Source organism: Vipera berus (genome assembly GCF_964194415.1).
Source record: "Vipera berus genome assembly, chromosome: 17".
Taxonomy (NCBI): Eukaryota; Metazoa; Chordata; class Lepidosauria; order Squamata; family Viperidae; genus Vipera; species Vipera berus.
In genome coordinates, this window is record NC_138220.1 from 2,468,484 (window position 1) to 2,496,462 (window position 27,979).

Below are 27,979 nucleotides of genomic sequence, written 5' to 3' on the forward strand. Positions count from 1 at the left end.
GGGATCTGGGCTTGCAAAGCACAGTCTGGATATGCCTTCCTCAATTGGCTTGGAGAATTGCTTTAGACATGGAGGAAGTTGTCCCCATCCTACGGGGAAGCTACTAGAAAGATGGGGAATTTGTTTAGAAATGTATTTTGCTTATGAAACAGCCAGCTGTTTCAGCACAAAACAAACAAAACGAACAAAAAACAGCAACGCAAGGTAACACCAATTGTGCAGGCAAATAAGCCGTGTGACTCTCCTGCTTGGCTGAGACGTGTTGCATTAAAAAATAGAAAAAGAACGCTTTTTAAAAGCCAGCTTGATCCTGGATTTCTTCTGGAAAAATCTTGATTTTCTGCTAAAAGCAACTAGAGCACGGTTAAATTTGGACCCCAGAGCTTCCAAATTGGAAACTGGGGAAAAAAAATTGGCTGTGGTTGATGAGGAATCTTCCCAAATTAACACAACCTTATTTAAAACATTTATGGTCCGCTGAATTTACTCTCGGTAGAGGCCAGAGCGAGTTTTTACACTTTTGTGCTCTAAACATTTTAAACAGGAAAACCATTTTTCCTTCTTTTTTTCAAACTTGGCTATTTCCCCCCCCCCACACACACACACCCCTAAAATTCCCCAGAAATTTGCTGCATGTTTGGGTCGGTCCCTGAAGATTTAAAAATGTACATAGATTAAGTTTGCATGTAGGTGTTATATACAGATTGCAATCTTGTGCGTTGTTTGTGAGCCACAGCCCCAAGTGACCCCTGGATATTTCTCCTAATTTTATCATTGGACAGACTGAAGCAGGATTCTTAAGCAGCATCTTGTGGAAAGTGGGAAAACTTTGCATCCATAAAAGACACCTGTTTTCTGGATCACAACCCTGTTGGACATGCCCACCTATTTTTCTGCAACGTAGGAAATGTGTCTACGGAGTTCGTCGCAAGATACAGTGTCAACCATGTATAATTTTTAAAAAGTCCGTTCCTTTATGAATATTGGACGTTCAGTTTAGGAATTGATTCCCCATGCCGAAATCATCCCTGCATTTTATCCCTTTGACTGTACAAATAAATCTTTCTCTCTCTCTCTCTCTCTCTCTCTCTCTCTCATATAGACCGTGGGTCTCCAAACGTGGCAACTTTAAGACTTGTGGACTTCAACTCCCAGAATTCTCCAGCCAGCCGTTTGCTGCAGGTTGGGGCATTCTGGGAGTTGAAGTCCACACGTCCTAAAAGTTGCCAAGGTTGAAGACCCCTGATACAGACCAAAATGGCCAACTCTTGGTGAGAGACTAAGCCATGTCCATCTTAAAATAGCTTACAGTACGTAAAGCTTACCACAATGGTTCAATACAGTTATGTACAGCGTATGTTTGCTCGAGCAGATGAAAGGGTGAACCTAACTAATACAGACGTCACTTGAGTTTGTTGACCGAGTTACAAACAGCTTTTTCTTGTCCCTGCCCAGTCTACGTAGCACTGTAGGAAAACAAAACACTTTCTGGCAGTCCGTCAAGGGAAGGAACAGGGTCCGCGGAGGTTGGTACCCCTCGTTTCTAGATCCTTTACAACAAAAGGGGGGAACTGAGGAGCAATGAAACCCGGGCACTCAGCCATCGTCGGAGGAAAAGGTGAGGATACGTAAGGAACAGAACCAGCACATCCTCTCCTCGTGGACGCAAAACGGACAGCGAGGTTTTTTAGGAAATTCGAATTGTAAGTTTTCACCGATTTCCGTTTTGCTGGCGCACACGTCTCTTTTTCTTTCTGATGAGTTGCGTTTTTTGCACAAAAGGCAAGACGATCTTGGCGGTGGTAGACAACGTACGGAAGTGGGCCCGCCGAAGTCCACACCACAACCTCTGGGAAATACTTTTGGTGGCTTCGATCTCGGGCCAAATCTAGGGGTCCACAGGCCGGCTGTCTGTCTGCAGCAGACCACCTACCCACTCACCCAGTGGTGGGATTCAGCCGGTTCGCACCACTTGGGCAGAACCGGTAGCTAATTTTTTGTTGCCCAGGCCCAGAAACGGACTTCCGGAAGTGGCATCCACGCCGAGAACCAGTTGTTCACCTGTTTGAATCCCACCGCTGCACTCACCCCACCACCAGCCCTTCAGTTGATTTCCCCCTCGAGAAATTCCTCTTTGATGGACTGTTTCCGGGATTTGCAATCTGGCAGGTCGAAGCCAAAGTCCGCCCACTCGTCGGATCCGCTGCGGTTGGGGATGGTGATGGTGTGGCGGACGCGGAAATGCACGGCTTCCATGACGCGCTGCCGTTGCAGCTCTCCAGAGGTCCCGATGGAGATGGTGGCGGCATTGCTGCTGGAGCGGATGAGCGGCTGCGGGCTGCCGTACTCGTGGCTCTGCTTGAAGTCTTGGAGGCCTCTCCAGATGACCATACGGTACTGCTCTGGGATCTTCAGGGCGGCGAGATCCTGCGAAGAAACAGAGGCATCAGATCGACTCTGAAGAACAGGTCTCCCTCCGGTGGGGTCCCCGATGCTCAGTGAGCTGGGTGGGTTTCCCTGCAGACGTTTCGTGACCCAGCTAGGTAACATCATCAGGGCTAGAAGGGAGTGGGGGTTGTGGAGAGGAGCAGGAGGGGGAGAAGCTGGGAAAGTTGAAGGAGAAGGAGGAGGAGGAGGAGGAGAAAAGGAAGGAAGGAAGGAAGGAAGGAAGGAAGGAAGGAAGGAAGGAAGGAAGGAAGGAAGGGGAGAAAGAGGAAGACTGTAGGGTCCATGGTGCTTGGTGAGCGTGGGTTTTTTGCAGACATTTCATTACCAAACTAGGTAATGATGTTACCTGGTTTGGTAATAAAATTTTTGCAAGAAAACCACCAAGTTTCTCCTCCTCCTCCTCCTCCTCCTCCTCCTCCTCCTCCCCCCATTCCCTCCTAGCAGTGATGATGTTACATAGTTTAGTGACGAAACGTCTGCAAGAAAACCACCAAGCTCAGAGGACCCCACGGTTCAGCCCCCCAGCCAGAAATATTCTGTTCAAGAAGAGTTGCAAGAAATAAAAAAAGAAAGCAAACGAAAAGACCCCAGCTTTTTCCATCTGCAAATAATTTCCAAAGTTATTCTCCAGCCTCCTGACCACCAGAGCTGCTTTCCCCAAGGGGGGGGGGGCAAGGAGAAGGAAGATGCTGGAAGAAAATGGAAAGGGAGTGTGTGTGTGGGGGTCAGTTTCATTGGAAAGGCAGCCTGTATTCACGTTCGCAACTGGGTGCTGCCTTAGCTTTTGCAAAATGCACCAGTCCTTACATGGGGAGGATGGAGGCCCCAGATGGAGTTAAGGGAACATTGCAGAGGGAAATAAATGAGCCCCCCCCACACACTCCCACCAGCAGGAAACCTTTCGAAAATGTGCATTTACCTCTAAGGTCAAATTCTGCAGGTGGTAAAGAGTCTGTAAGCCTTGCGAAGTGAAATAGTCAATGCAGTTTGAGCAGCCCAGCCCTGTTAGGAAACTGCAAGGGGAATAAAAGAGAAAAAACACAGCGTATATTTATCTAGAACGGAATAGAACTACGGTAACAGCTGGAAGGGACCTTGGAGGTCTTCTAGTCCAACCCTTTGCTCAGGCAGGAAAGTCTATAAGCATTTCAGACAAATGTACGGTCCAGTCTCCTCTTGAAAATATATTCTCATATATATTTATATAGAACAGAACAGAACAGAACAGAACAGAATAGAATAGAATAGAATCTGGAAGGGACCTTGGAGGTCTTCTAGTCCAGCCCCATACCAGGGGTATTCAGCCTTGGCTGGGGGAATTTTGGGAGTCAAAGTCCACAAGTCTTAAAGGTTGTCAAGGTTATCACACCTGGGACATCATTGGGATCCCATCCCTGGATTAATAGAAGTTAAAACAGACAAGAGAGGCTTCCCCCACACACGCACCCAACTACCCATGATGCCCCTACCTGACAAGGCTGGGGTCTGGGTTGTAGGGTGGTGGGGGAGTGCAGTGCGAGCTGGAGACCATCGGCTGTGAGTTGTGCGTCCCGTTCATCTCCCCGTTGGGCTGCATGGTGTGACTGTTGAGCATCGTCGGCCCTAAGATCCGGTAAAAGAAACACGGGTGGTGAGATTACAAATCCCATTTTCCTTGTAATTATGGATGATGCATTCACTCGAATGTTGGTTAAACGCTTTCCAGCATGGTTTCTAAACTCCATCAGGCCACAATACAGGTAGTCTTTGACTTCGTCTAGTGACCGTTCAAAGTTACGACGGCACTGAAAAATGTGACTTAGGACCCTAACGGGGAAGCCAGATTCACTTAACGACTGGGTTACTAACAGAACAGCTGCAGTGACTCAGTTAACAATGGTGACAAGAAAAGTCGTAAAATGGGCCACTTAACAATTACCTCGCTTAACCACGGAAATTTTGGGCTCAGTTCCCTGGGATCCTCAGCGTGGCAGGTGGGAAGGTGCCCGGGGGTGTGTGTGTCTTACCCATAGGCCCAAGATTTGGCCCCGCACCAGGCCCCTGCTGGAGAGGCTGCCCCACCAGCTGGTTCACGGATGGCAGTTTGTTGATCCCTCCTGGATGAAGCTTATTCATTGGGGACAAGACCGGGCCGTAGGAGGATGGAGAATGAAGGTGGGTCCTGTGGGCGAAGGGAGCAGTGAGTGAGCCCAAGACATGCCAGGGGGTGCCCTCCATCTTGGCTGGAGAGATCTGTTCCCCTCTTCTCCGAAAGCCAACGGAGAGAACCTTGGAATTGCATTTAAGCCAGGGATATGGGTGACTGATTTTCCCAAGTGGGCCACATGGGGGCACCAGTCAGCTGAAGGTTCTCCTGCCCCCTGCAGCCTATTTATTCCATTTCAGGGGTCCCTTGGTGCTCTCTGAGCTTGACGGTTCCCTTGCAGACGTTTCATGACCCAACTAGGTAACGTCATCAATGCTAGAAGGGAGTGGGTTTGCAGACCAAGAGAGAGGGAGGGAGGAGGACGGGTGGTGGTGGTCCTGGGTGCTTGGTGGTTTTCTTGCAGAAGTTCCAACGAGGGAACATCTTCATTGCTACCAATGCAAATCCCCCTCCCTTCTAGCCCTGATGCTGTTCCCTCACTGGGTAATGAAACGTCTGCAAGGAAGCCACCGAGCTCAGAGAGCGCCAAGGACTCCCTCATTTCAACCCTGACCTACCCACATTCTCTTTATTGGTTATTTCATTTCTAATTCCCAATTTCCAATTGACCTCACGCCGGCTGGACAGGAACAGCCAAAGAGTAACATGCCCAGGTCTGCTTTAAGCAATTCTTAGCCTCCGTCAAGACTTGAAAGGCAGGATTTACATGATGTGGTTGCAGTTCACAGGAGCAAGTCGCAAATAAAAGATCCGGGCGGGACAAGGCTCTGAGGCCGCCAGTTGCCCACCCCTGTTAGGACAAGTGAACCCGCCGACTAACACAGGAGATTTCGGCCACCAGCAGGATTCCCTCCTCCCCATCAACTCTTGCAAAGTTTTCTTTGCATCGTTGCAACGAGGAGGCAAGTGTTGAGGAGGGAAAGGTGGGGGGGTCCGTGCGGGACTCACTGGCGCTGCAGAAACTGCTGCTGCTGCTGTCGGTAGGAATCGACCAGCTGCTGGGGAACCAGCTCCACCAGTTCCAAACTTTCCTTGATCTTCATCAGCATCTCGAAATTTTCCCGACCTCGGACCTGAGGAAAGGAGAACCAAGAGGGGACCGTTGGGATCTGAAGGAAGCCATTTTTATCATGCATCTAGCTCTGCTTTGCCACCTTTGGGACTACAGCTCCCCTCTGCCTGCACTGGTGGTTGGAAAGACGGGGGGCCAAAGATGAAATTATCTGGAACGAACTGCGGAGTCCCCAACTCACCTGCAAATATTTCTAATTTTCTATGCATGTGTTTTGTTTTGAATTGTAAGAAACCGGCTGCAAAGGTTTTTTTTATTTTTATTTTTTTTTAAAAAAGCATGAATAATGGGAAAATGGACTTTTTGCAGCAAATTTACTACTTACAGGCACATAATACGTTTCGTCCTCGCCATGCCTCCGTTTCTTAACCCCGGCCCCCAACGCTGGGATACTTTGCGGACTCTGTTTGAAAGCTGGGAAGAATCATAGCATCACAGAATGGAAGGGACCCTCGGAGGCCATCTAGTCCAACCCCTTCCTGAGGGCCAGGAATCCAAATTAAAGCTTGGAATCCTAGAAGGGAAGGGAATGTGGAGATCATCCAGTCCTACCCGTGCCCAGGAATTCAAACCAAAACATAGAATCGTAGAATGGAAGGGCAGGAATCGGCTACTACACATTGGACAATTCGGTGTCCTGGGAGATTCACCGTCTTACTAAACTGATGCCTTGTCCCCCATGACAGGACTCCATTTCCCATCTGCCTAACCAGCCTCTTAGGGTCGGGACCCCCATCCAAGCACTCACTCCTCTTGTTGGGGTTTCCGTTCTTGGCGGCGTTTTCGTTTAGCGCTTGCTGTTCTCGGAAGTGATCCTCGTCGGCTTTCCGATCTCGTCCGGGACAGGCGCAGATCCGGCCTTCGAAAGATCGACGGCCCAAGACTTGTCCACTACAGGGGAAAAACAAAACAAAACAGTACAGGTAAATCCTTGACTTACGACCACGATTGAGCCCAAGAATTTCCATCGCAAAATGAGAAACTTGTTCAGTGAGTTTTGTGTCGTTTTACGACCTTTCTTTCCACGATTGTTACTAACTCCGATTTGGGGTTTTTTAACTGCCTCGTTTTACGATCTTTCTTACCAGGATTGTTTACTAACAACGAACGCCCGCACACGCCCGAACTCACTCTCTCGTCTCAAGGGTGATGATGATTAAAATCGGTCTCCGGTTCATGCCCCCGACGCAGCTGCTGTTACACATGAAGTTGTACAGGATGGTGGTAAATTCGGTCCCCACCTTGGCAAGACAAAAGAAATAATGAAATTTATTTCGGTTAAAAAATACGAGTAGTAGTAAAACCTGAGTCACGTTTGACTCACACTGGGACGGGCCACCTCTATAAGTAGAACGGGCAACAACATGCAAGAAAATGACCCTGGCTATCTTGCAGTTGGCTTTTTTCTCACTTCCCAGTCTCCCTTCCAACTCGTAACCTAGCCTGACCCTGCTTAGCGTGCAGCCAGGTTCTGCCCCTTTAAAAGAGACCCTGCAGACTTGTCTGCAATTACTCAGATGGCCACCGGATGGCGGCATATTTGTTCTGGCTAACCTTTATTCCTGCCTGCAAAAACAAATCAACTCCGCTAATGGAAATTAAGCCCGTAATGGAAATTTTGGCTCAACAGCGGAAGGCAAAGAAAAACCTCCTTAAGTTTTGCAAGAATAATTTCCTGAAAGCACCGCTTTCCCAGCCAAGAGCAACGCCAGGCCTTTTCTTTGCGAACCTTCAAGAGGACTAGCGCCTTTGGCAGCCCAGCAAGTGGCAAAGAGCAAAGCAAAGCACCCTACACATTGGCAGGCCAGACACGTCACCTGGGGGGACTCATAAGGGACCATGACGCTCTGCCTTCCGGTCACGGGGTCGTCCACATACTGGGAGAGATTGTTGCCTTCCACGCGGATTAAGTGGCTGGCGGGCGCCGAGAGGCCTAGAGAGAGAGAAGGTGGTTTTACGGCAAAAGTCGCAGATGGGAGCAAAGGAAGGAGTTTCTGAGACGAGATCAGAGAGCTGAGTTCGAGAGAAGGAGCAAGATCGCACCGTCGTTGAAGTCGCGGCCGAGCTCATGGTTCGGGCACCGTTTGACCACTTCTGTTACGTGTTCGGCCTTCTTGTATACGGGCATAGCTCGGATGACCGTCCCGGGAGGAGGCGGTGTGGAGACCTTAATCTGGATTGGACAGGTCTTCGCAATTTGACAGTAGAGTTTCTTCAGCAGAGGGGAATACTGGGGATCGGAAATAAAATTCACGAATTAATAAAAAATAAAACTCAGGCGAATCAAGCAAGGCTGGTCGATTTCTCCTACCGTGCAATCTCTCCAGCCCAATTTTTTTTTTCATTTTTTATGACCGATGCAGATCAAAGTTAATGACGACACTGCGGGAAAAAATGGGACTTAGGACCAGTTCTCTCACCTAACGACCGTTGGGGCACGCCATCAAAATTCAGACGATTGGCAACTGACTCGTATTTATGACGGTCGCAGCATCCTGGGGTCACGCGATCCCCTTTTGCGACCGTCCGACAAGCAGCCTCTATGGGGAAGCTGGATTCATTTAACAACGGTGTGACTAACGTAACAACGGTCGTAAAATGGGGTAAAACAAATGTCTCACTTATCAACAGAATTATGGCTGTAATATGAGGACTGCCTGTATTATTTGCCAGCCTGAAAATTCGTGTTTGTTCTTGCGTGTAATTTTTTTCTTTAGCATGTGTAATTTTAAATTTTACATTTCAGGCTGGGATTGAAGCCATTTGGTAATTAAAAATAGCAACAGCAGCACTTCAAGTCATTACAACTCAAAAAAGGGCTGCCCTCGAGTGCCTTTACTGAGCGGCTTGGAGATGTTTCATGTTGCTAGTCCTCAGTGCTAAAGGTCCATGCTTTGAGTCCTCAGTGCCAAATTTGGCAGCTCGGCTTGGAAAGCACCTATCCAAAAGCATATTTTGGCTTTTCACTTTTAAAAGGTAACATGCCATGAGTGTGCATTTTGGATTGTTTTGGATTGAATGCAATTAATTCAACAGAGGAAATTGCGCAAACTTTTTAATCGCAAGCTGTTTTCAAAGGACAATTTTCCAGGTTTTGAAGAAAAAAAAATTTCCTCGGGATTATTATCAATTAAGCTCTCGCTCCAGGCAGACTGCTGGGGAAAATCCAGCTGCTCTTTTTCCTAATTCATCCGAACTTCGCCTCTTTGCCAACATGGATTTACTGCCATCAACCTGTCAAAAGGCGGCATTAGCGCATCACATCTGGAATAATTGGTATCATAAAACTTCATTATCAGCTCATCGCCATAAACCTGAGTTCCTTTTCAGTTCAGGCGGTTCTTGTTTTTTGCAAAGCCAAAAATTGACTCGGAGGCTTTGCCACTCCGTGAAAAACCCGTGTCTGGCGTTCGAAACGCTTTTCAAAGTAGCATCTGTAGCACAAACAGGAGAAGGGAATCTACATAGCTTGAATGAATAAAATCAAAATACAGGAAAGGAAGGAAGGAAGGAAGGAAGGAAGGAAGGAAGGAAGGAAGGGAGGGAGGGAGGGAGGGAGGGAGGGAGGGAGGGAGGGAGGAAAACGAAGAAGGAAGACTGACCCAAACCACGGCTAGGCCAAGCAACTTTTCCCAACCAGTTTAGGTCAGGAAATCAAATTGCACACCCTGAACTCTGCAGCTGGGCAGCCCTGGACCCAGGGCAAAGTGGGCACAAGTTGGCACACACACACACACACACACAAACACACAGCCATGCAGGTGGTTGGGGCAGCAGCTCCTGACTCCTCCCCCCATTGTTGGCGGGGGGGGGGGAGAGCATGGTTCGGCATGCCCTGGCTGTGCCAGGCCTCCCGCCCGCTGCTTCCCGGGATAAGGGCTGGCCCCGTGCCAAGAGGCAGCGTCCCACCCGGGCGCACACATGCTCGGAAACCCTTCATTCCCCCACCCCCAACTCCGCAGGTATGTTTTGACGCCAATGCGCCTCCTGCCCAGGCACGCCTTGCCCCTCGCTCTTTGCCAGCGGTTCCCATTGGGGGGAGGATGATGGGAGCTGGAGTCAGCCAAGACCGGAGAAGAATGGAGGGATAGACCAAAGGCAGGAGGTTGAGAGGGGAGGGAGGGAGGGAGGGAGGAAAGATGGAAGGAAGAAAGGAAGAAAGGAAGAGAAATGAAGGGAGGGAGGATAGAAGTGGGAGAAGGAGGAAGGGCAGAAGAAAGAAGGATAGGGAAGGGGGGAAGGAAGGAAAAGAATAAAGAAAGAGAAACGAGGGAGGATAGAAGTGTGAGAAGGAGGAAGGGAAGAAGTAAAGAGGGGAGGGAGGGAGGAAGAAGAGAAAAGAAAGGGAAAGGAGTGAGAGAAAGGAAGGAAATAAAACGAACAGAGGAAGAGAAAGGTTGGATAGACCCAAGGAAGGAGAGGCAAACCCCCCCCCCATAAAAAGAGAGGAGCTGTTCTCTGCATGTTGGTTTGTCCTGCCGTGTTGGGGCAGGAAGAGCGGAGAGAGGCCCGTGGCCCAGAGCCATGGCAGCCTCGTCCCACGCAGATGGGCTTCCGCCTCTCTCAAGCCCCAACAGCTCCCGCCAGGCCTTCCCAGAGGGGGTGAGGGCAACGTCCCCCTGGGGGAGGCACACCTGCCAAGGTGCCTTGTTCTCTGGAAGCCGGGCAGGCCTGGCAGGGGAAGCGGAGGGGTGGGGAGCTGGCTCACCCTCTGGAAGCGGGTGGGCATCTGCCCCGTTCTCTAACTTGGGTCCTTCCTTCCTTCCTTCCTTCCTTCCTTCCTTCCTTCCTTCCTTCCTTCCTTCCTTCCTTCCTTCCATTCCCTCCGGGGTGAAGTCCTCAGAAGTTAAAGGTTAGAATTAAAACGGTGAGTGTTCGCAGCCGAGACAACTGAATCGGGTAAAATATTCCCCAAATCTATTATTATTATTATTATTATTATTATTATTATTATTATTATTATTATTATTATTATTATTATTATTATTATTATTATTATTATTATTATTATTATTATCGTCATCATCATCATCATCATCATCATTTTAACAATCGAGTTAAGAGTGCTTTCCATTTAAGTTTATCTTCTGTTTTCCGGAGAGGCTTGACTCTGGATGCATGGAAAGGCACAAACGGGGGTGGGGGGGGGAAGAGGAGGGAGACTTGTGCGCAATTGTGTTTGTGTGTTGTGCAGAGAAGAAAAAACGAGTGCCTGGGGCGTCTAATTTCCTTATAGCCTTTATGCAAGCAGCTGCAAGGGCTCCCATCCGCAGGGCAGGCTCAGACAGATAGCACGAGAAAGGTGCTAATAACACATATGTCATTTCGCTCTGGCGTGTAGCGGCTTGCAAACCGCAAATACCGTTAACCAACTTGGCAAAATCTGTTCGGACAGATCCAGGGAGTGACAAGACACGCAGGGCAAAACATTCAGGATTTCCCCCCCCCTCCCCACGTCTGCCTATTACAGGTTAAGTCCTCGACTTACGCCCACAATTTGGAGCCCCACATTTCTGCCACTAAGCGAGACACTTGTTCAGTGAGTTTTGCCCCATGACAAAGTTGGAAGGGACCTTAGAGGTCTTCTAGTCCAGCCCCCTGCTCAGGTAGGAGACTGTATCTAATGGTGGTATAAGGTCTCCTGCCTTGAGCAAAAGGTTCCCTCCCAGCTCCACACTTCCGTATTCTAGCTTCTTTAATCCTGTTGATAAAGGCACCAGACTAATCAACGAATAAGACGGATGCTGTGTTCTTATATTCGGTCCGTCAGGATGTGAAGAAGCCCATTGGAGCTACAGATTCATATTTGGTTTCAGGTCTAGAAAAAAAAAACCCCAAATTTAGGAAGCGGGCTCCCTGCAGCTTGCCTCTGCAGAAGCCCCCAAAACCAAAGCCCCCCCCAGATGCCAATTAGGCCAGATGGAGAAGGGGGTCCCCACCTGCCAATTGCCAGGCCATCCACGGGGACCGGACTTGTGAAAAATATTAATTATCTCTTGGTTGGGAAAGAGACAGCAGCTGTGAGCAATTCCTAACTCCCAACATGCCCGGGCAGTTTTTTCCAAACGGGCAGACCCCCAATTTTGAACCGGTTGGCATGCACCATCACGCCGGGTGCCGCCGCAGCGGACCGCCCCCGCTGGCAAAATGAATCACAGGGAGGAAAGTGGGGAGGGGGGGGAAGAGTGGGAAGGATGTTTTTCCCGGGACGATATTTCTGCCTTGTGATTGCGGTGATTTTTTTGTTTTGTTTTTTTAAAAGAAATCCTGACTGCGTGAATAGGTCAATATTTCACTCTTGTTTTGTTTTTTTTTCCTCCCGCTCTTCCTCACAGAGGACTAGAAAATTTTGCAGGCTGTCGAGACTCTCGGGAGGGCTTTTGGCCAGGTTGCGAGGTGAAAGTTCGTGCAAAAAAATAAATAAATCACAAGAATTGTGGGATGGTTCCCCCCCCCTCTTTAAATGCCGATGGTGCTTTGTGGTGGGAGTTATTATTATTTTAAATGTGGGTTAAGCTGTTTTTAAACATATGTAGCATAATAAAATACACCGGACAACTGTTTGACTGAGATGGTATAGGGTCTCCTGCCTTGAGCAGGGGGCTGGACTAGAAGACCTCCGAGGTCCCTTCCGGCTCTGTCATAAATATCATTTTAACAGCCACAGAGCTTTGCTGAGCAGGTGTGAATTAGCACATTGTGTAATTTTTCTAAACACATTGTCTGTCCATTTATCAGAGGTTTGTTAAATAAACCACAATACGAACTATGTGCAATAGCAAAAGGGGTGGCATTAAACGCCCCAAAAGTGAGGATTTATTTATTTTTTTATTTTAATTCCATTTATATCCCGCCCTTCTCCTAAGACTCAGGGCGGCTTACAAGCTTAGCAGTAGCCTTCATTCTATGTATATGCCTGCTTATTAGGGCTTTCGAAAAAGAACAGAAATATTACATTTTTTCCCCTATCACAGCCATTATCAGACAGACAATAACGAATATGAGTTCCTTAACACGTTATATGGTATAAATATTTTTTAAAATAAAAAAAATCCCACAGCAGTGAAACTGCAAAATGCTTATTTTGAAATGCACGCACGCACACACAGAGTGGGAAAAAAATTGCAGGTGGAGCTATCAATGCCTCAGCCTCCCGTTTTGAGTATCGTTTTGCTAAACCCATCCCAAAGGGCCCCCTTTTTCCTGCTTGCAAATCACTTTTTCTAATATGCAAAGTCCCCTTTTTACTGCCTTTTAACGTAGGGCCTCTCCCTACAATCCGCCCTCCTAAAAAAAATCATTAATGATTAAGTCGATTTTTTTACACCACCCAGCTTCTGCCACCCAACTCCGTTTATTCATAAGCCGCCCTGCAAAATTCAGAGAAATTGCAACGCTGCAAGTAAAAGAGATTTTGGATGGGCGGCGAGCAAATTTTGCATCGGGTTTGCAAACGGAAACCGATGTTACAACCTCGGGATTATTAATCCCACAAGAAAAATAAGACATCTCAAAGTTAGAGGATGGGGTGTAATAGGATGGTTTCTGAGTGGTCTCCTTTTCACTGCTTGCAGCCCAGAGCAGAGGAGGAGTATCATTAAGGGATGGTAGAAGCTCAATTATCACCTCTCAAGCGAAAAAACAACAAACAAAACAATTTCTGCAATTTCGTTAGCGCCGAATCACATCGATCCTCTTTCAATTTCAAGCTTCTCTAGGTTTTGGACTACATAACCCAGCAACCTCAGTCAGTCCATGGTGGGGTCACGCGATTCCCCCTTTTGCAACTGTCTGACCAGCAAAGTCAACGGGGGGGGGGGGGAAAGCTGGGTTGATTTAACAAGTGGGTGACTAAGAACTGCAGTGATTCGCTGAATGACTGTGGCTAGGACGTTCTTAAACTGGGGCAAAGCTGACTTAGCAGCAGAAATTTGGAGAGCTAAGGAGTACCTGTAATCACAAACATCTGGAGCACCCCTGGAACACCCTCCTGGGTATTGACAAAATCCCCCCCAGTTAATTGCAAAAAAGGCAGCCCGACTAGGAACAGCTGACATCCTGCAACAGGACCTTTAGCACCATCACACAACCACATCATTGTATCCCAGGTCCTTGGGAAAGACTGGAGAGGTGCACAACAATGCAAAATCCAGTCGGTAAACATCTGGCGGCCCCTGCAAAGCGCTCTCCGTTTTAAATTAATTCATCTCATTTTAAGGCTTACAGCTTCAATCCACCCAGAATTGATTCGGAAAGCAGATATTTTCCCCCCACCCGGATGTGACTTTGGTGTCAAAGATAAAAAAAGGAGGGGGCATTGATACGGGTTGCGAAGGAGAGACAACGAAGGGCTGCAATTACACACACACACACAAACACACATACCCCTCCTGCACAATACACACACACACACACACACACACACACACACACGCCCCTGAAGGTGAACTCTTGAGATATTTGACAGTAAATGCAACCTGCCTGATCTCCGTTTTACTAGACTGGCAATGCGGGAATCTGTTTATTGTAGCTATCTAGAGAAGATCTGTAAAATGGGTACAGTGACTGAGTCTTTATCTGCTTTCCAAGCAAGCAAGGCAGAGATGATGAGGGCTTCCTGTGTAAGAGATGGCCACAGAATTAAAAGCCAAAACATTTAACCCACGTGCCGGGATCTTGGGCAGAGTATAACAGACCTTGTGCAGCCACTGTTCCATGCGTGGGAAAACTCTTTTATTTTTCTAGCTGATAGAAAAGTGGAGATCGATCTCAGTGTCAATAAAGGAGAATCTTTGTAACTCAGGGTTGAAAGGGGGGGTGGTCCTGCGTGCTCTCTGAGCCTGGGGGCTTTCCTGCAGACGTTTCATCGCCCAAAATGGGACAATCTCTGATGATGTTACCTAGTTTGGGTCACGAAACGTCTGCAAGGAAACCACCCAGCTCAGAGACCACCCAGGACCCCTGATAAATCTCAGTTTGGGGCTGATTTGGGGATGTTGCCGCGGTCAGACAACGGGCTAAATGGTGCCGGATTTTAGGACTCTGGACCGAGGTCTCATTGGGGTGGTGGTGGGGCAACGGGGCGGGAAGCCCACCCTTATCCCATCTGGGGTGGCATTCCCAGTAGGAAAAGGAATCCCACCCACCCACCCACCCAAAACCTCGGGACCCCCTCCAACATCCCAGGGCCAAAGGGGAGAGGCCAAAGAGACTTGACTTACCGTCCAGGTTGCCGATTTGGCGGTGCTGGATTGCTGGAAGGTGACCTCAAAGTGGTGCGGTCCCGGGTAGTCGGTGTTGGAGGGGATGATGGGCGCGGGGGACATGGTGTCAAAGGTCGAGCTGGGCTGGGAGTAGGGCGAGAGCGTGGGGACATTGGAGATGTGCTCGGCGCTGTAAGGCGTGGAGGCGGAGGCTCGGCTGTCAGCGGTCTGATCCATGCTCCTGTTTAGCAAATTGTACTGGGACTGTGAGGGGAGGGAGGGGAGGAGAGGGGGGGGTTGGGGAGGGGAGGGGAGGAGAGGAGAGGAGAAGAAGAGAAGAAGTCAGGCTGCCAGTGGCACAGGCCAGGGGGGAACCAGCGGCCCTCCTCTGGCAGGGAGCGGGCCGGATTGTGCCCGTGCAAAGGTGCACCAGGTGTCCCTCAGGGAGGGGAGGCTCCCGCCAGAAAGCCACATACCTGGCTGGGGTCCTTCGGGGGAGCCTTTCTGCATTCCTCCCCCTCCCCTTCCGAGCAAGCCCATGCTTGCTCTCCACCCGAGTTCCCTTTTCCCCTTTCCCCTTACTTTTCTCGCTTGCAAAGGGTGGAGGAGAAGGGGGCAGCGGAGGGGGAGGGGGTGGGGAGGGGGTCTTGGACCACAGGGCCCATCCAGAAGGATGGCGAAAGGCTGGGCCGTCCCGAGAGAGGTGACATCAGAATGAACCTGCCGTGGCAGCTGGGCATAAACGGACCTCGTAGGCTTGGATTGAGGGAGGGAGGGAGGGAGGGAGGGAAGAAGGGAAGGAAGGAAGGTACGAAAGGAAAGGGGGAAAGGAAGAGGAGGGAGGGAGGGAGGAATAGAAGGAAGGAGATGGAAGAGGGAGGGAAGGAAGGAAGGAAGGAGAAGATGGAAGGTATAGAAGGAGATGGAAAAGACGGAGGGAGGGATGGAGGAAGGAAGGAAGGAAGGAAGGAAGGAAGGAAGGAAGGAAGGAAGGAAGGAAGGAAGGAAGCCTCAGCATTTAAACGAACCCTCTGCCCAGAGTGAGGCCAAGCAAATGTGTCCTAAAGTCTTTTCAGGCTTTCCTCCAAAGCCCCATTGCAACCATTTTCCTGCTCCAGGAAAGGCTGAGATTGGGAGGCTCATAAAACAGGCTGCTCTGTGTGTGTGTGTGTGTGTGTGTGTGTGTGTGTGTGTGTGTGTGTAGAAGTTGGGGATTGGGGGGGGTTGTGTTTGCCAACCTGAGCCTGTCGCTGCCTGTGTCTCTCCTGACACACTCAACCCATCCTGGAGTCAAATCTGCCCTTGGCAAGTTTGCACAAGCCAGTCGGAGTGTTGCCCCGTCTTCCTGTACCTCCTAGCCCATCTCCCTGCATTTATGGGCTTCGGTCCCCCACTTCCCCAGGAGGTACTTGGAGAGGAGCAGAGGCCCCCTTCCTCCTGTGACTCAAGCCAGCCAGGAAACGAATGACCACAAGTCTCCATGGTGCTTATCTCAAACTGAGATTTACAGCCTGCCAATTCCGGCCAGTAGCTGCATACAAACCATCAAAGGAAGCTTTGTGGGTTATCGAGATTCCTAATCTGGATCTCAGGCTGTTGGATTTTAAGCCCTGAGGAGTTACGGTCAGAAAATAACCATGGAAATTCAATTTATTGGGAGTGAAATACCTAGAGAAAAGCAGCACCAGACTCATTGGTGGAGCAAAATACGCCCCAATCATTAGCAGATCGTTTAGTGACAGTTCGGAGTTACAACGGCGCTGGAAAAAAGTTTCTCACACTGATGAGTGTCCCACCAGGAGAACACCAGCACGTCTGACGGGACATGTGCGAAGTCAACCAAATTCTGGTTTATTTCTTTAACTGCAGTGAGCCAATCATGGTTGTCTGAGTCAGAAATGAAGCAGATGAGCAGAAAGCCGCTGCCCGAGACCAGCCAGGAGTTCCAAGGATCATGGAAAGGTGTGATTGACAGGCTAAGTCGAGATGGAGTTGTGAACTTTTGTATATATCGGCATCCCCTGGGCACTATCGGGCAATTGTTACTATTGATTAAATTGATCCCTTCCAGCTGTATTCTGATCGATCGATTGATTGAAATGGTATAGCGTTTCCTGCTTGAGCAAGGGGGTTGGACTAGATGACCTCCAAGGTCCCTTCCAGCTGTATTCTGATCGATCAATTGATTGAAATGGTCCAGGGTCTCCTACTTGAGCAGGGGGTTAGACTAGAAGACCTCCATTAAGCTGGATTTGCTTAATGACCGCCACAATTCACTTAAGGACCACCACGATTCTGCTTAATGACCATGGCAAGAGTCATAAAAATAAAGCCTGACTCGCTTAACCAGCTCGCTTAACGGTGGAGTGTCTAGTCCCCCTTTGGGCCCACTGTGGTTGTAAAGCGAGGACCGTCTGCCGATAACCTTGTCTGGCCTCTGCGGCATCAACCTCAACCCTCCCTTCAAACTGCACCAGGCTTGGGAGTCGAGGGACGTGTCACAACTTGGGATTCGAACCTCACCCACTGATAACTTTCTGAAGTTCCGCCGTAAGAGCTTTTTGGCTTTTTTTTTAAAAACCAGGGTGTGTGTGTGTGTGTGTGTGTGTGAAGAGCCCGCTGGGTTAGGGAGACCTCCGGTGTGTTGCGTCTCCCACAATCTCTCCAGTGTTCGGTGAGTAACGGCTGGAATTCGCAACATGCTTTGACTTGCGCCGACAAAGAAACACCTCTTTTCTCCCCGAAAGTATGCACGGGGCAACAAGAATAGTGTGTGTGTGTGTGTATGTGTATACACACACACACATATAAATATTTATCTGTCTCTCTATATCTATTATCAATCCATCTATCCATCTCTCTGTATATTTCTAGCTCTCTATATTTATTATCTATTTATCTATCTCTCTATATCTATTGTCCATCTATTCATCCAGCTCTATCTATCTATCATCTATCTATCTATCTATCTATCTATCTGTCTGTCTGTCTGTCTGTCTGTCTGTCTGTCTATCCACCCACCCATCCATATCTATCTATCTGTCTGTCTGTCTGTCTGTCTGTCTATCCATCCATCCATATCTATCTATCCATCCATCCATATCTATCTATCTATCTATCTATCTATATCTATCTATCTATCTATCTATCTATCTATCTATCTATCTATCTATCTATCTATCTATCTATCTATCTATCTATCTATCTATATCATCTATATCGCGAGGAATTCTGGGAGTTGAAGTCCACAAGTCATAAAAGGGCCACCTTTGAAGACCCCTGATTTTGGCTGAGTAAACTCTGGTTGGCTGGGTTCACATGTTACGCTGACCCAGGAAGGGCTGGCCTTCTCCAAAGGACTCAGCCAGTGAAGGCGCTTTCCTTCGTCCCTCAAAACAAAACCCAAAGCCAGGAAAGCTTGAGATTGGGAGCACAGCTTACGACCCCATTTGAGCCCCAAACGTAGATCGCTTAACGGCCACAATGGAGCCCGACATTCCTCTGTTGCTAAGTGCGACAGTTGTTCAGTGGACGTTGCCCTATTTTGCCACCTTTCTGGACCCCCCCCTTGAGTTTGCTTGTCATAAGGGGAAATCACGTGACCTGGGGACGCTACCACAACCGTCATAAATACGAGTCAGTGGCCAAGCATCCAAATTTGGATCACGTGGCCACACAGGGACACTGCAAGGGTCATATGTGCAAAAAGCCTAAGTCAATCCTGTCATAACTTCAGTCACTAAACGAACCATCGTAAGCTGAGGACTACTCAACGTACTCCAAAGAATAAAGCTCCTGCTGACTGGGGCTGCTGGGAATTGTAGTCCAGCCTGCGCATGTGGGGAGAGCGCCAGACTGAGGAAACCCCGGGATTTGTGTGTCCTTGGAAAACAAAACACAGCCAGGAGTTGCTGAGCGTTGCAGAAATGAAAAAGAAACACAATCACTTTTCCCGCTTGGCAATTAACTCCTAAGGTTACCGAAAACACATGGCAGGGTGCACAACATTGGCTCTGCGGCAACAACTTGCTAATTAGTGCCATATTTTAACCAGGCCCCTATTAAATCCACAGTTGCATTCAGGGGAGCACGGAAGCTGCCGTTAAAAAGACCAGCCCCCTCCCCCCCCAAAAAAAAAATCTGGTTTATTTTTATTGTCTAGGGGCGAGGAATGGATTTGATTTCCACCATCCAAAAATAAATAAATAAATCTTTTTTTTCCCTTTATTTTGCACGCTCTGGATCTCTCCGACAAACTCTGGGATATTCAAGAGTTTTAATTTTAATTTTCACCTGGCCGTTCTGGGTTCCAAAACTTGGGGATTTGCTCCCCTTTGATCCAGCTTTGGGTGAAACTATGCCTTGTCTACACAAAACGTAGCTTGCTAACTGTTTTGCGGTTTGGTGGATCAAAGCCAGAGAAACTGGCGAGAAAACACACACACACACACACACACACACACACACACACACACACACACGGGGCACAAAAAGCTGCAGATGTTGTGAGCTGCTGTAAAAAAACAATGCCACGCCTTCGCAGTAGAGGATCATTTTTGCTGTCTCAAATTGCCGTTTTCCCCCTGCTCGCTCCTCAAATTCAGATTTTTATTGCTCTTAATCCTTCGCCTTAACAAATCCTTAAAAAAAACTAGGAATTCAAAAGCCGTAACCGACCAAAGCACCAAATCTTTTATTAAAACCGAAGGCTCCTATTTGTCACACACACACACACACACACTGAATCGGTGTGGAATCCTATTTATTTGATATTATCAAATCAAGGCAGCTATGCGTTGGGCAATTGCTTGACTTATCTGGATGGGGAACGGTTGCCATTTTAAAAAAAAGAGAGAGAGAGAAAATATTTGCGGTTGGTTGGCATCCTTTTGCGAGTGAGATCATAATCTAATCTCTCCTTTAAAGGGAGCGACGAGACCCTGATTCTCTGTGGCAATCGCAAGAACCAAACCTGGCCCTAATTTAATGAAGGTTTGGTAATTTAACCGTGGTTAGCCAATCCTGGCTTGACCGATGGCCAGGCTGGGCACCAATCTCCAAGCCTTCTGGTGAACCACACGGGCTGAATTGCATGGAAATCCCATTGCGATGCCTTCGGGGTGCTATGAGCCTCGTTTCCGAATTTTTTGTGGAATTTTAATCCCGCTGGGAGAACCAACCCAGACTCAAACCGTGAAAACGTTGAGAGATAGGGACCGAGCCGAACAGGCTGTCATCTCAGGAAGACCTCAAGCATCACCAAACCTTGTTTAATCCAAATATTTGGATGATCGTTTGGGCATCGAAAAGTGGAGAAGACAGGAATCCCCACAGCTCATCATACCAGCTATCTCCACCAGCTTCTGGACCAAGCTGCTGGTGGCCCTTCAGAAGCCATCCGAAGTTCTCCTGGACTAGCCTAAACCACCCTTTCCTAAAGGGATATAAAATCAGCACCTACCGTGGTGTAAGGCGGCACGGAGTTGCTAACATACAGCATGTTTATCTGCTTGGGGTTTGAAGATGGCAAGCCAGCTCCTCACTTCTGGAGTCATGAGGGTTGAGAGGCCAACCCAGGAAGACGTTGAAGGTCCACCAAGGGGGTGCCGAGAGCAGAAGGACGGGGGCGATTCGAAGCTGGCTTAGTGGTAGCCTCGTTGGCTTCGTTCTCCCTCTCTCCTCTCCCCCCCCACCTTTAAATCGTGGTTCTGTCATTTAGTTGCAGCTAACAACCAAGGCTGGCTAGCCAACCCCTTTTCCCTCCCTTATGACTATTCATTATGAGAAGGCAAGTTTCAACATGCCCGTTGGAAGATTGGACGGTACCAAGGGTGCTCCATGGGGGAGGGAGGGCTGGCGCGGCACACAGTGGATGCTGGTTTGCACAATTGCCACCCTGTTCGGTGTGAATGCCCATCCTGCCCTCTGCAAACAGGTGGTTTGAGATGCCCCCCCCCAGGGTGGTCAATGACGCCAGAGGTGGTTTGTGCCCTGCTGGCAACAAGATCGGTGCGCCTGGCACAACGGAGCCATGGCGAGGCAGAGCTTTGTGGCCGGCAAAGGCAGTTTTATTCCCACGGTGGCACGGGTGAATGTTAGGAACACAGCCTCCACGGACCCCGACGGGGAAAGAGTGCGTACGGCAGTGTGCAAACGTGCACAGCGGCCCAGGGGTGGGTCGGGGCGAAGGGCCCTGATTATTGTCATAGAACATAGAATGATAGGGTTGGGAGGGACCACGGAGGTCTTCTAGTCCAACCCCCTGCTCAAGCAGGAAATTCTATCCCATTTCACACAAATCTCTTATTAAAAATCTCCAGTGTTGGAGCACCCACAACTTCTGGAGGCAAGTTGTTCCACTGTCTAATCGTCCTCCCTGTTGGGAAGTTTCTGCTTAATTCCTTGATTAATTTCCATCCATTGCTTCTTATCCTGCCTTCTGGTGCTTTGGAGAATAGCTTGACTCCCTCTTCTTTCAGGCAGCCCCTCACATTTTGGAAGACTGCTATCATGTCGCCCCTAGTCCTTCTTTTCATTAAACTAGAAATCCCCAATTCCTGCAACCGTCCTTCGTATGTTTTAGCCTCCAAGCCTTTAATCATCTTAACTGCTCTTCTCTGCACTCAACATCTTATTCTTTTATATATCATATCATATAAAAGTTGTTTCTCCCCCCCCTTTGAGCAACAGCACATGAATTCCTTACCCATCAAAGCAGGGATATTTAAAGCATAAGGTCGTAAGGGACCTTGGAGGTCTTCTAGTCCAACCCCCTGCTCAGGCAGGAGACCTAATTTAGGCCTTTCAAAGGGATTTGCCCTCATAAAGGGTCCACGGGAGGAGTTTGAGTGCTCAACTCCGGCCTGCATCTTGCTTGGACCCCTTCAGACGAACAGGAGTGTTGCATTTGGAGGTTTAGGTTGCGTAAAAGGCTAGAAAAAGCCTTGCTATGGGGCTGAATTTGAAGGCCGACGCCTTGCTAGGATTGTTCAGAGAAATTCAGAGAGCATCAGCAAAGTCAAAATACAGGTAAGTCAGCGGGGGAACCCAGATTCGCTTAACAGCCGTGTTACCCACTGTGACCAGTGATTCGCTTAACAACGGCGGCAGGAAAGCTCGTGGAATGGGGCAAAGCTTACTTGACAGATGTTTTCACTTAGCGACGTCAATTTGCGGGCTCCACTGTGGCCGTACGCTGACGACTACCTGTCCTTATCCCGAGGCAAAACAGCACAAAACAGAAGACCCAGCTACACAAACGACAATTACAGAACCCAAAACAAATCCGTCAAGCCAGCTCGAGCGAAGCAAAGCCTTTCGACGTTGCAACCCAACGATACTATGCACCGGAATTTATCCATCTTATGGATTGACCAATTGACTAATCGCAACTCACAGACCTAACCAGTCGCACACCACACATTCAACACCTCCCCCCATGAACCAAGGTTAAAACCAAGTTTATCCCATTATCCAAATGGGCTCCCGGCCCCCAAAAGCAGAGAGAATATCATGCATGGAGGAATTTATAGCCATATCCCAAGTATTAGCCTGAAATTTCCGCCTTACGTGATGCTCAGCTAGGTACCAATCTAAAGATATGCCAGAATATTTGCACAAGTGGTAGCAGCTTAGATAGAGACATCTGCCATGGGCAGGGGGTTGGACTAGATGGCCTCTGAGGTCCCTTCCAACACTTATACTTCCTTATTCTACAGTTCACCGATAATGCATATCTTTAATCATGGTTTGAGTTGTAAACATAAGCTTTCAAACTCTGGCTAGGTTTCAGCATTATTTGTTTAGACAAGCCCAGATTCTGGTTTCGCAGAAATGTGTGACATCAAGCAGAAATTGCAAATTAATCAGGATCCTTTCCCAAAGCTTACCATTACTGAGTCGTCCATGCTTCTCATCTGGAAAACGTCCATGGTGACCTCCGTCTGATTGGGGGGTTCACTTCCTCCCGTATTTCCCGACTGGGGCAGGTCAAAATAGGTGCTGTCAGGTTCTCTAACCAGAGAAGGAAAGACACAACCTCAAATCTTTGCACTCTTGCGTCGATTGAAAAGTTGCTGCAATCTCACTCCCAAATTTGTGTGGGGGGGGGGGGCTCCTTTGCAACCCAAGCTCCGGTTATATTCCACGTGTTTTTGTGGGGTTGGTTCATCTGGGTTTAATGTCTCCATGACTGCCTCACCCCCCCACCACCCCTACTCCCAAAATCCTGTAAATGGCAAAGATAAAATTTGGAATGCAAGCCAAGTGTTTAACCTCTGATTTGTTTGCTCTTTACCTTATCCATTTGGCAAATTTAGCTACTGCCTTACTCCTTGGCAAACCTTTAAGTCTTGTGGACTTCAACTCCCAGAATTCCCCAGCCAGCCATGGAATTCTGGGAGTTGAAGTCCACAGGTCTTTGAGTTGGCAACTGGGATGCTTCTTGCCAAGCTCATTCATGCAAACCGAAAACTCCCAGTTTAGTGTGGTTTCTTCCGACACCAAAAACCTCCGGGGTCACAACGGCGACAAAGGCAGCTGTATAAATCGAATAAGCCAAAAAATGGGGTTGAAAAACTCCATGGAGTGGCAAAAAACCTGCTAAAGCAAATAAATAAATAAAACAAAATCCTTCCATGGCCACTTGGCTGGATGGCCGACAATGGCTGACAAAAGCGCTGGCCGAGGTGCTGAATTCTCCCTGCTGGGTTTCAGGCAAAAGGATTCATTCCCCAGATCACCAAACAGATCTGACCGGGTTCCATCCAGAAGGCGGGTGGATTCCTGAATGGGTCAACGAAAACCACAAGCCGAGTTTGGTCCGCCTTCGGCTCCAGACAAACGCACCCTCGGTGGTGCTGACGGTGTTGTGGGAATGCAAACCTGGGTCTAGGTTTTATCCAGGTAACCCTCGACTTGTGAGCCGTTCTAGTCGTAAGTCAATCTTATCGCCATTTCTACGGTGGTCGTTAAGCGAATTGCAGTCAACGTCAAACGGTCACTAAACGGAACGGTTATAAATCGAGGACCTCCTGTCCGTCCTGAAGACACTAATTCCTCCTCTCAGTGGGCGTTTTGGTCAGGCCAAGCCCGATTCAGCTGCCCTTTGAGGACCAGGCCGCTGCTCCATTGACCCCATTTTGTGAGTGCCCCCACGAGTTTCCAGGGAGTCCCCTCGCCCACCCTCTTACTTACAAGGTGCTCCAGAGATGCTCAAAGGTGGTGCCTTCGTCTGCCGGGGAAGCCCGCGACATCTTCGACGAACTCGGAGAAGGATGGGCGGCCCTGTTGTCGAAGAAGAAGACAGTTGTGTTAGATTGTGTAGCTTTCCGACTGATCCCTTCTTCTGGAAGAGGAAAAGAAAGATTCTGAAACCGTTTCATCACATTCTTAATCTGAGATAAATGTCCTGCTTAGGAAAGAAAACGGAGAGCAATACGGGTCGTTTAGTGACCGTCCAAAGTTACGACGCCACTGAAAAAAGTAGCCTAGGACCGTTTTTCACAACGACCGCTGCAGCATCCTCCACGGTTACATGATCAAAATTCGGCCGCTGGGCAACTGGTTCGTATTTATGACGGTCGCAGCATCCCGTGGGGGGCTCATGGGATCCCCTTGTGGTCATAGGCTCTCCTGCTTGAGCAGGGGGTTGGACTAGAGGACCTCCAAGGTCCCTTCCAGCTCCATTATTCTACGTTCCGTGTTCTACTTCCGTCCAAGCGCACAACCGCACGGCTGGTCTTGATGTCAAGACACCAAGAGTGACTTTGCCTCGCCATGCCCAAGACGCAAAAGAGTTGAACGAAGTTTCCTGTCCTGCTAAAGGACACGGCCAGCTCTGTCATCGTAAGAGGAAGGAAAGGTTAAATTGTGGCCTGGCCTTGTTTAACACACCCACATTTGCAGAAATTGCACACCTCTCCCGTGCCGGGGGGGGGGGGGAATTAGCTTCTGAAAATAAATTCCCTTCCAACCTTCCTTCTTCTTCTTTTTTTTAAAAAAAGACACCAAATGGTAATTTTTGCACTGATTTTTTGGCTCTTGCTGAAAACAGAGGCACTTTTTGAAGCTGAAACTTTCTTTGGGGGGGGGGAAAAAGCTCTTGCAAATGCTTTATTTTTAGAGGGGGTGTGGGGTGGGAACGGGACAAAGGCCTACCTGCTCAGCGGCGGTGGTGGCGTTCCTGCGTCCCTTTGAGAAAGAAAAGGCTCAGGGCACTTAAGGATTGCGACTCAGAACTCCTGACCGGCGCTAGCGGCCAAGGAGCGTCCCGGTCACCAAGGAGATGGCGGCCGAGCTCTTCAAAGCTATGCAAAAAATTGTGGCAGGGTTTTGCGAGCTCCTTCCTGGAACATCGAGTGGAGGGAGGGACTCTGGGCCAGCCCAGAGTTTGATTGCTCAGCCTAAGGGCAAAATTCGTCCAGCTATTTCCCATGCTCCGGGCCTGAGGCTTCCGTTTTTCTGCCTCAAATCCCTCCAGCCATTTCCCACCCTCTGGCCCTGAGGCTTCCGTTTTTCTGCCTCAAACCCGTCAGGCTGTAGTGATTCACTTAACAGCGGGGTCCAGAAAGTTGGTAATATAGGGCAACATCCGCTGAACAATTGTCTCACTTAGCAACAGAGAAACAGGCTCCATTGTGGCCGTAAGTCGGGGACCCCCTGTATTTTAATCCAACTTGGGCTATCGAGTCAACGTCACCTCTGTGATTGGATCGCTTGCCGAGGGATCCCCTGGTCTCTTTTTTTAACCCAATTAATCCATTGTTTACCAACTTTGTTCCAGCCGCCCACAAAGCGAAAGAGAAACACTCCTGGAGCCGCTGTGATTGACTTGTCCCTCATTATAAGCCATAATTAGCCGCGGAGGATGGCCGTGATTGAGAATCGGAGGGGCAAGTCAGAACATGCCCCCCGTTCAAAATAGAAGGGGCAAATATTGTGGGAGATTTTTCTTAATTACAACCGAGTCGAGTTGATGTTTATTTTTATTTTTTTTTAAGATTGAAGGAAGGTTAAGCACCTGCCCAATTGGCCGACTTGCAGATCTGTTTCTCCCCCCTGTGGCAGCTGAGAACAAAATTTCCAGGGTTAAAACGGGGTTTTTAATTCTTCGACAAAAATAAAGATTTGGCTACTGGAAGCGTGCATGATCCTTCCCAATGGGGAAAAAAATGAATCCCCCTCCCCACCCCACTCACTCACTCTTCATAAGAGAGAACAGCTGGCAGGAACATCTGGGTTTCTGCAGTGTTCATTCCTTCATCAGGACTAGTGTCTTTGCAAGTCCCTTTTTAATTTTTCCTTTTGTCTTATTAACGTAAAAGGCGTCGGAATCTGTTTGGCTCGAGATGCTTAAACAGAGGCAAGACAGACAAGGATGGGACCTGCAAAACCATAGAATGTTTGCGCCGGGGGGAGGTCTTCTGAGGTCATCCAGTCTATCCCCCACCAGACCTGGAATCTGCCACTTACAAGCATCCCCAATATATATGGCCGTCTAGCCTCTGTTTAAGCATCTCGAGCCAAAGGGACTCTGACGCCTTTTACGTTAACAAGACTAAAAGAAAAATTAAAAAGGGACTTGCAAAGATACTAGTCCTGATGAGGTTCCTGCCAGCTGTTCTCTCCTATGAAGAGCTTTGCCAGGGAGGAGCGGGGGGAACCCATTTTTTTTCCCATTGGGAAGGACCGTGCATGCTTCCAGTCGCAAAAATCTTTATTTTTCTCCAAGAATGAACTCTGAGCACACCAGGCCTCCAGTCCACCACGGAGGGTGGACCTCCCTGGTGGGGAGGATGGGAGCTGTAATCCAAGCCGGATTCTAAAGCACAGCCTCCTCAGAACTTTGCATGGGGAAAGGCCGGCGACAGCTGCGGAGAAAAATTTTCCCCCACCGCTAGGGCCCTGCAAGGAACGGGGGTTCACACGCTCCCTGGGGGTGCCCGGGCACCACCCCAAACAGCAGGTGAGCAATTAAAAGCCTCCATCCCCTGCAAAGGCAGGAAGGTGAATTAATTCTCCATCTGGAAACCGGCAGTGAGTGGAACAGCTGTGCAAGGCCAGCGGGGAGGAAGTGGGGATCTCCACAGCACCCCAAAAACGTGGCTAAGAGCACTTCCCTGCCTCTTCCTCATTCAGTGAAGGGGGGGCGTGCCTCTTTCTCACTTGGGGGGGAGTCAAAAGATTTTGCAAACAGAGCTGGGCATTTGTAAGCTGGCTGGGAAAGGGTGGTTTTTGTGTGTGTGTTTTTAAAAGAAAACGGATCCTTTTTTTAATTCTTAAATCTCTGCTGGAGGATCTTTGCTAAGGTTCGGTGGTCATGAATCCTGTTTTTTTATTTTTTAAAGTGGGGTTATTTTTAAGGCCGGTGGGCAAAATCTGCCCATGGATCCTCCTTAGCCCGCCTTGGAATATTATGAACAGCTAGACAAGCTGAGAGTAATTCCGAGGTTCCTTTGTAGGCGTCTCGGAAAAACACTCAATGCTATTTTTTTTAAATCTTATTTTATTTTTGCTCGGCGAATCGCGACTCGATCCTGGTTTATGGCGAGCTCGACAAACCATGGGGGTGAAGCCCGCTGGGGCTTAAATGAGTGCTTTGTATTTGGGAGTCGTTTTTTTAAAAAAAAAAGTTGGCTTAGCTTCTGCAAATCAATTTAATCAAGAATTTGGAAAGCCAGCATTGAGATATTTCATACCTGGGGGTTTATTTTATATTTTTGCCCGCAAGAAAACCGCTTTAGAGCATCAGAAGCAACAGATGCGCTGCTATTAATTCTCCCTTTTGAAGCCTCTGGTGTGTGCGTGTGTTTCCCACCCCCACCTCGCCGCATGTTTCACTAGGGAATAACGTTTTAAGCTTATTTCTGTTGCGTTTTCAAACCGAGGTATCCAATGTCTTAAACCTGGATACATTATCCTCAACAGCAACTGCCTCCGTAACCAGATCCCTGGACCAATCAACCAGGGTTATATATCCTCTAGGCTTCCATGAATTGGGCTTTGCAGCCAAGCCTTGCGGCTCACAAACATCGGATGTATTGTGTTAAAAAACAACAACAAAAAGGTTGCGGTTTAAGCTGTGTTAAAATGGCAGGGAACAGTTAGACA

General features: G+C 48.6%; 1 protein-coding gene across 1 annotated transcript; it reads right to left on the reverse strand.

Moving 5' to 3' along the window:
* Positions 1-735: 735 nt before the first annotated feature.
* TP73 (tumor protein p73) lies at positions 736-24,145 on the reverse strand. Its single transcript, XM_081341062.1, has 13 exons — positions 24,065-24,145; positions 22,759-22,882; positions 14,888-15,133; positions 7,710-7,896; positions 7,484-7,599; positions 6,798-6,907; positions 6,415-6,557; positions 5,992-6,080; positions 5,543-5,667; positions 4,455-4,609; positions 3,918-4,050; positions 3,368-3,461; positions 736-2,427 (listed from the first exon to the last, which is right to left on the reverse strand). The coding sequence occupies exons 1-13, from the start codon at positions 24,121-24,123 to the stop codon at positions 2,104-2,106; spliced, it is 1,905 nt and encodes a 634-aa protein (XP_081197188.1). The 5' UTR covers positions 24,124-24,145; the 3' UTR covers positions 736-2,103.
* Between the last annotated feature and the right edge of the window lie 3,834 nt (positions 24,146-27,979).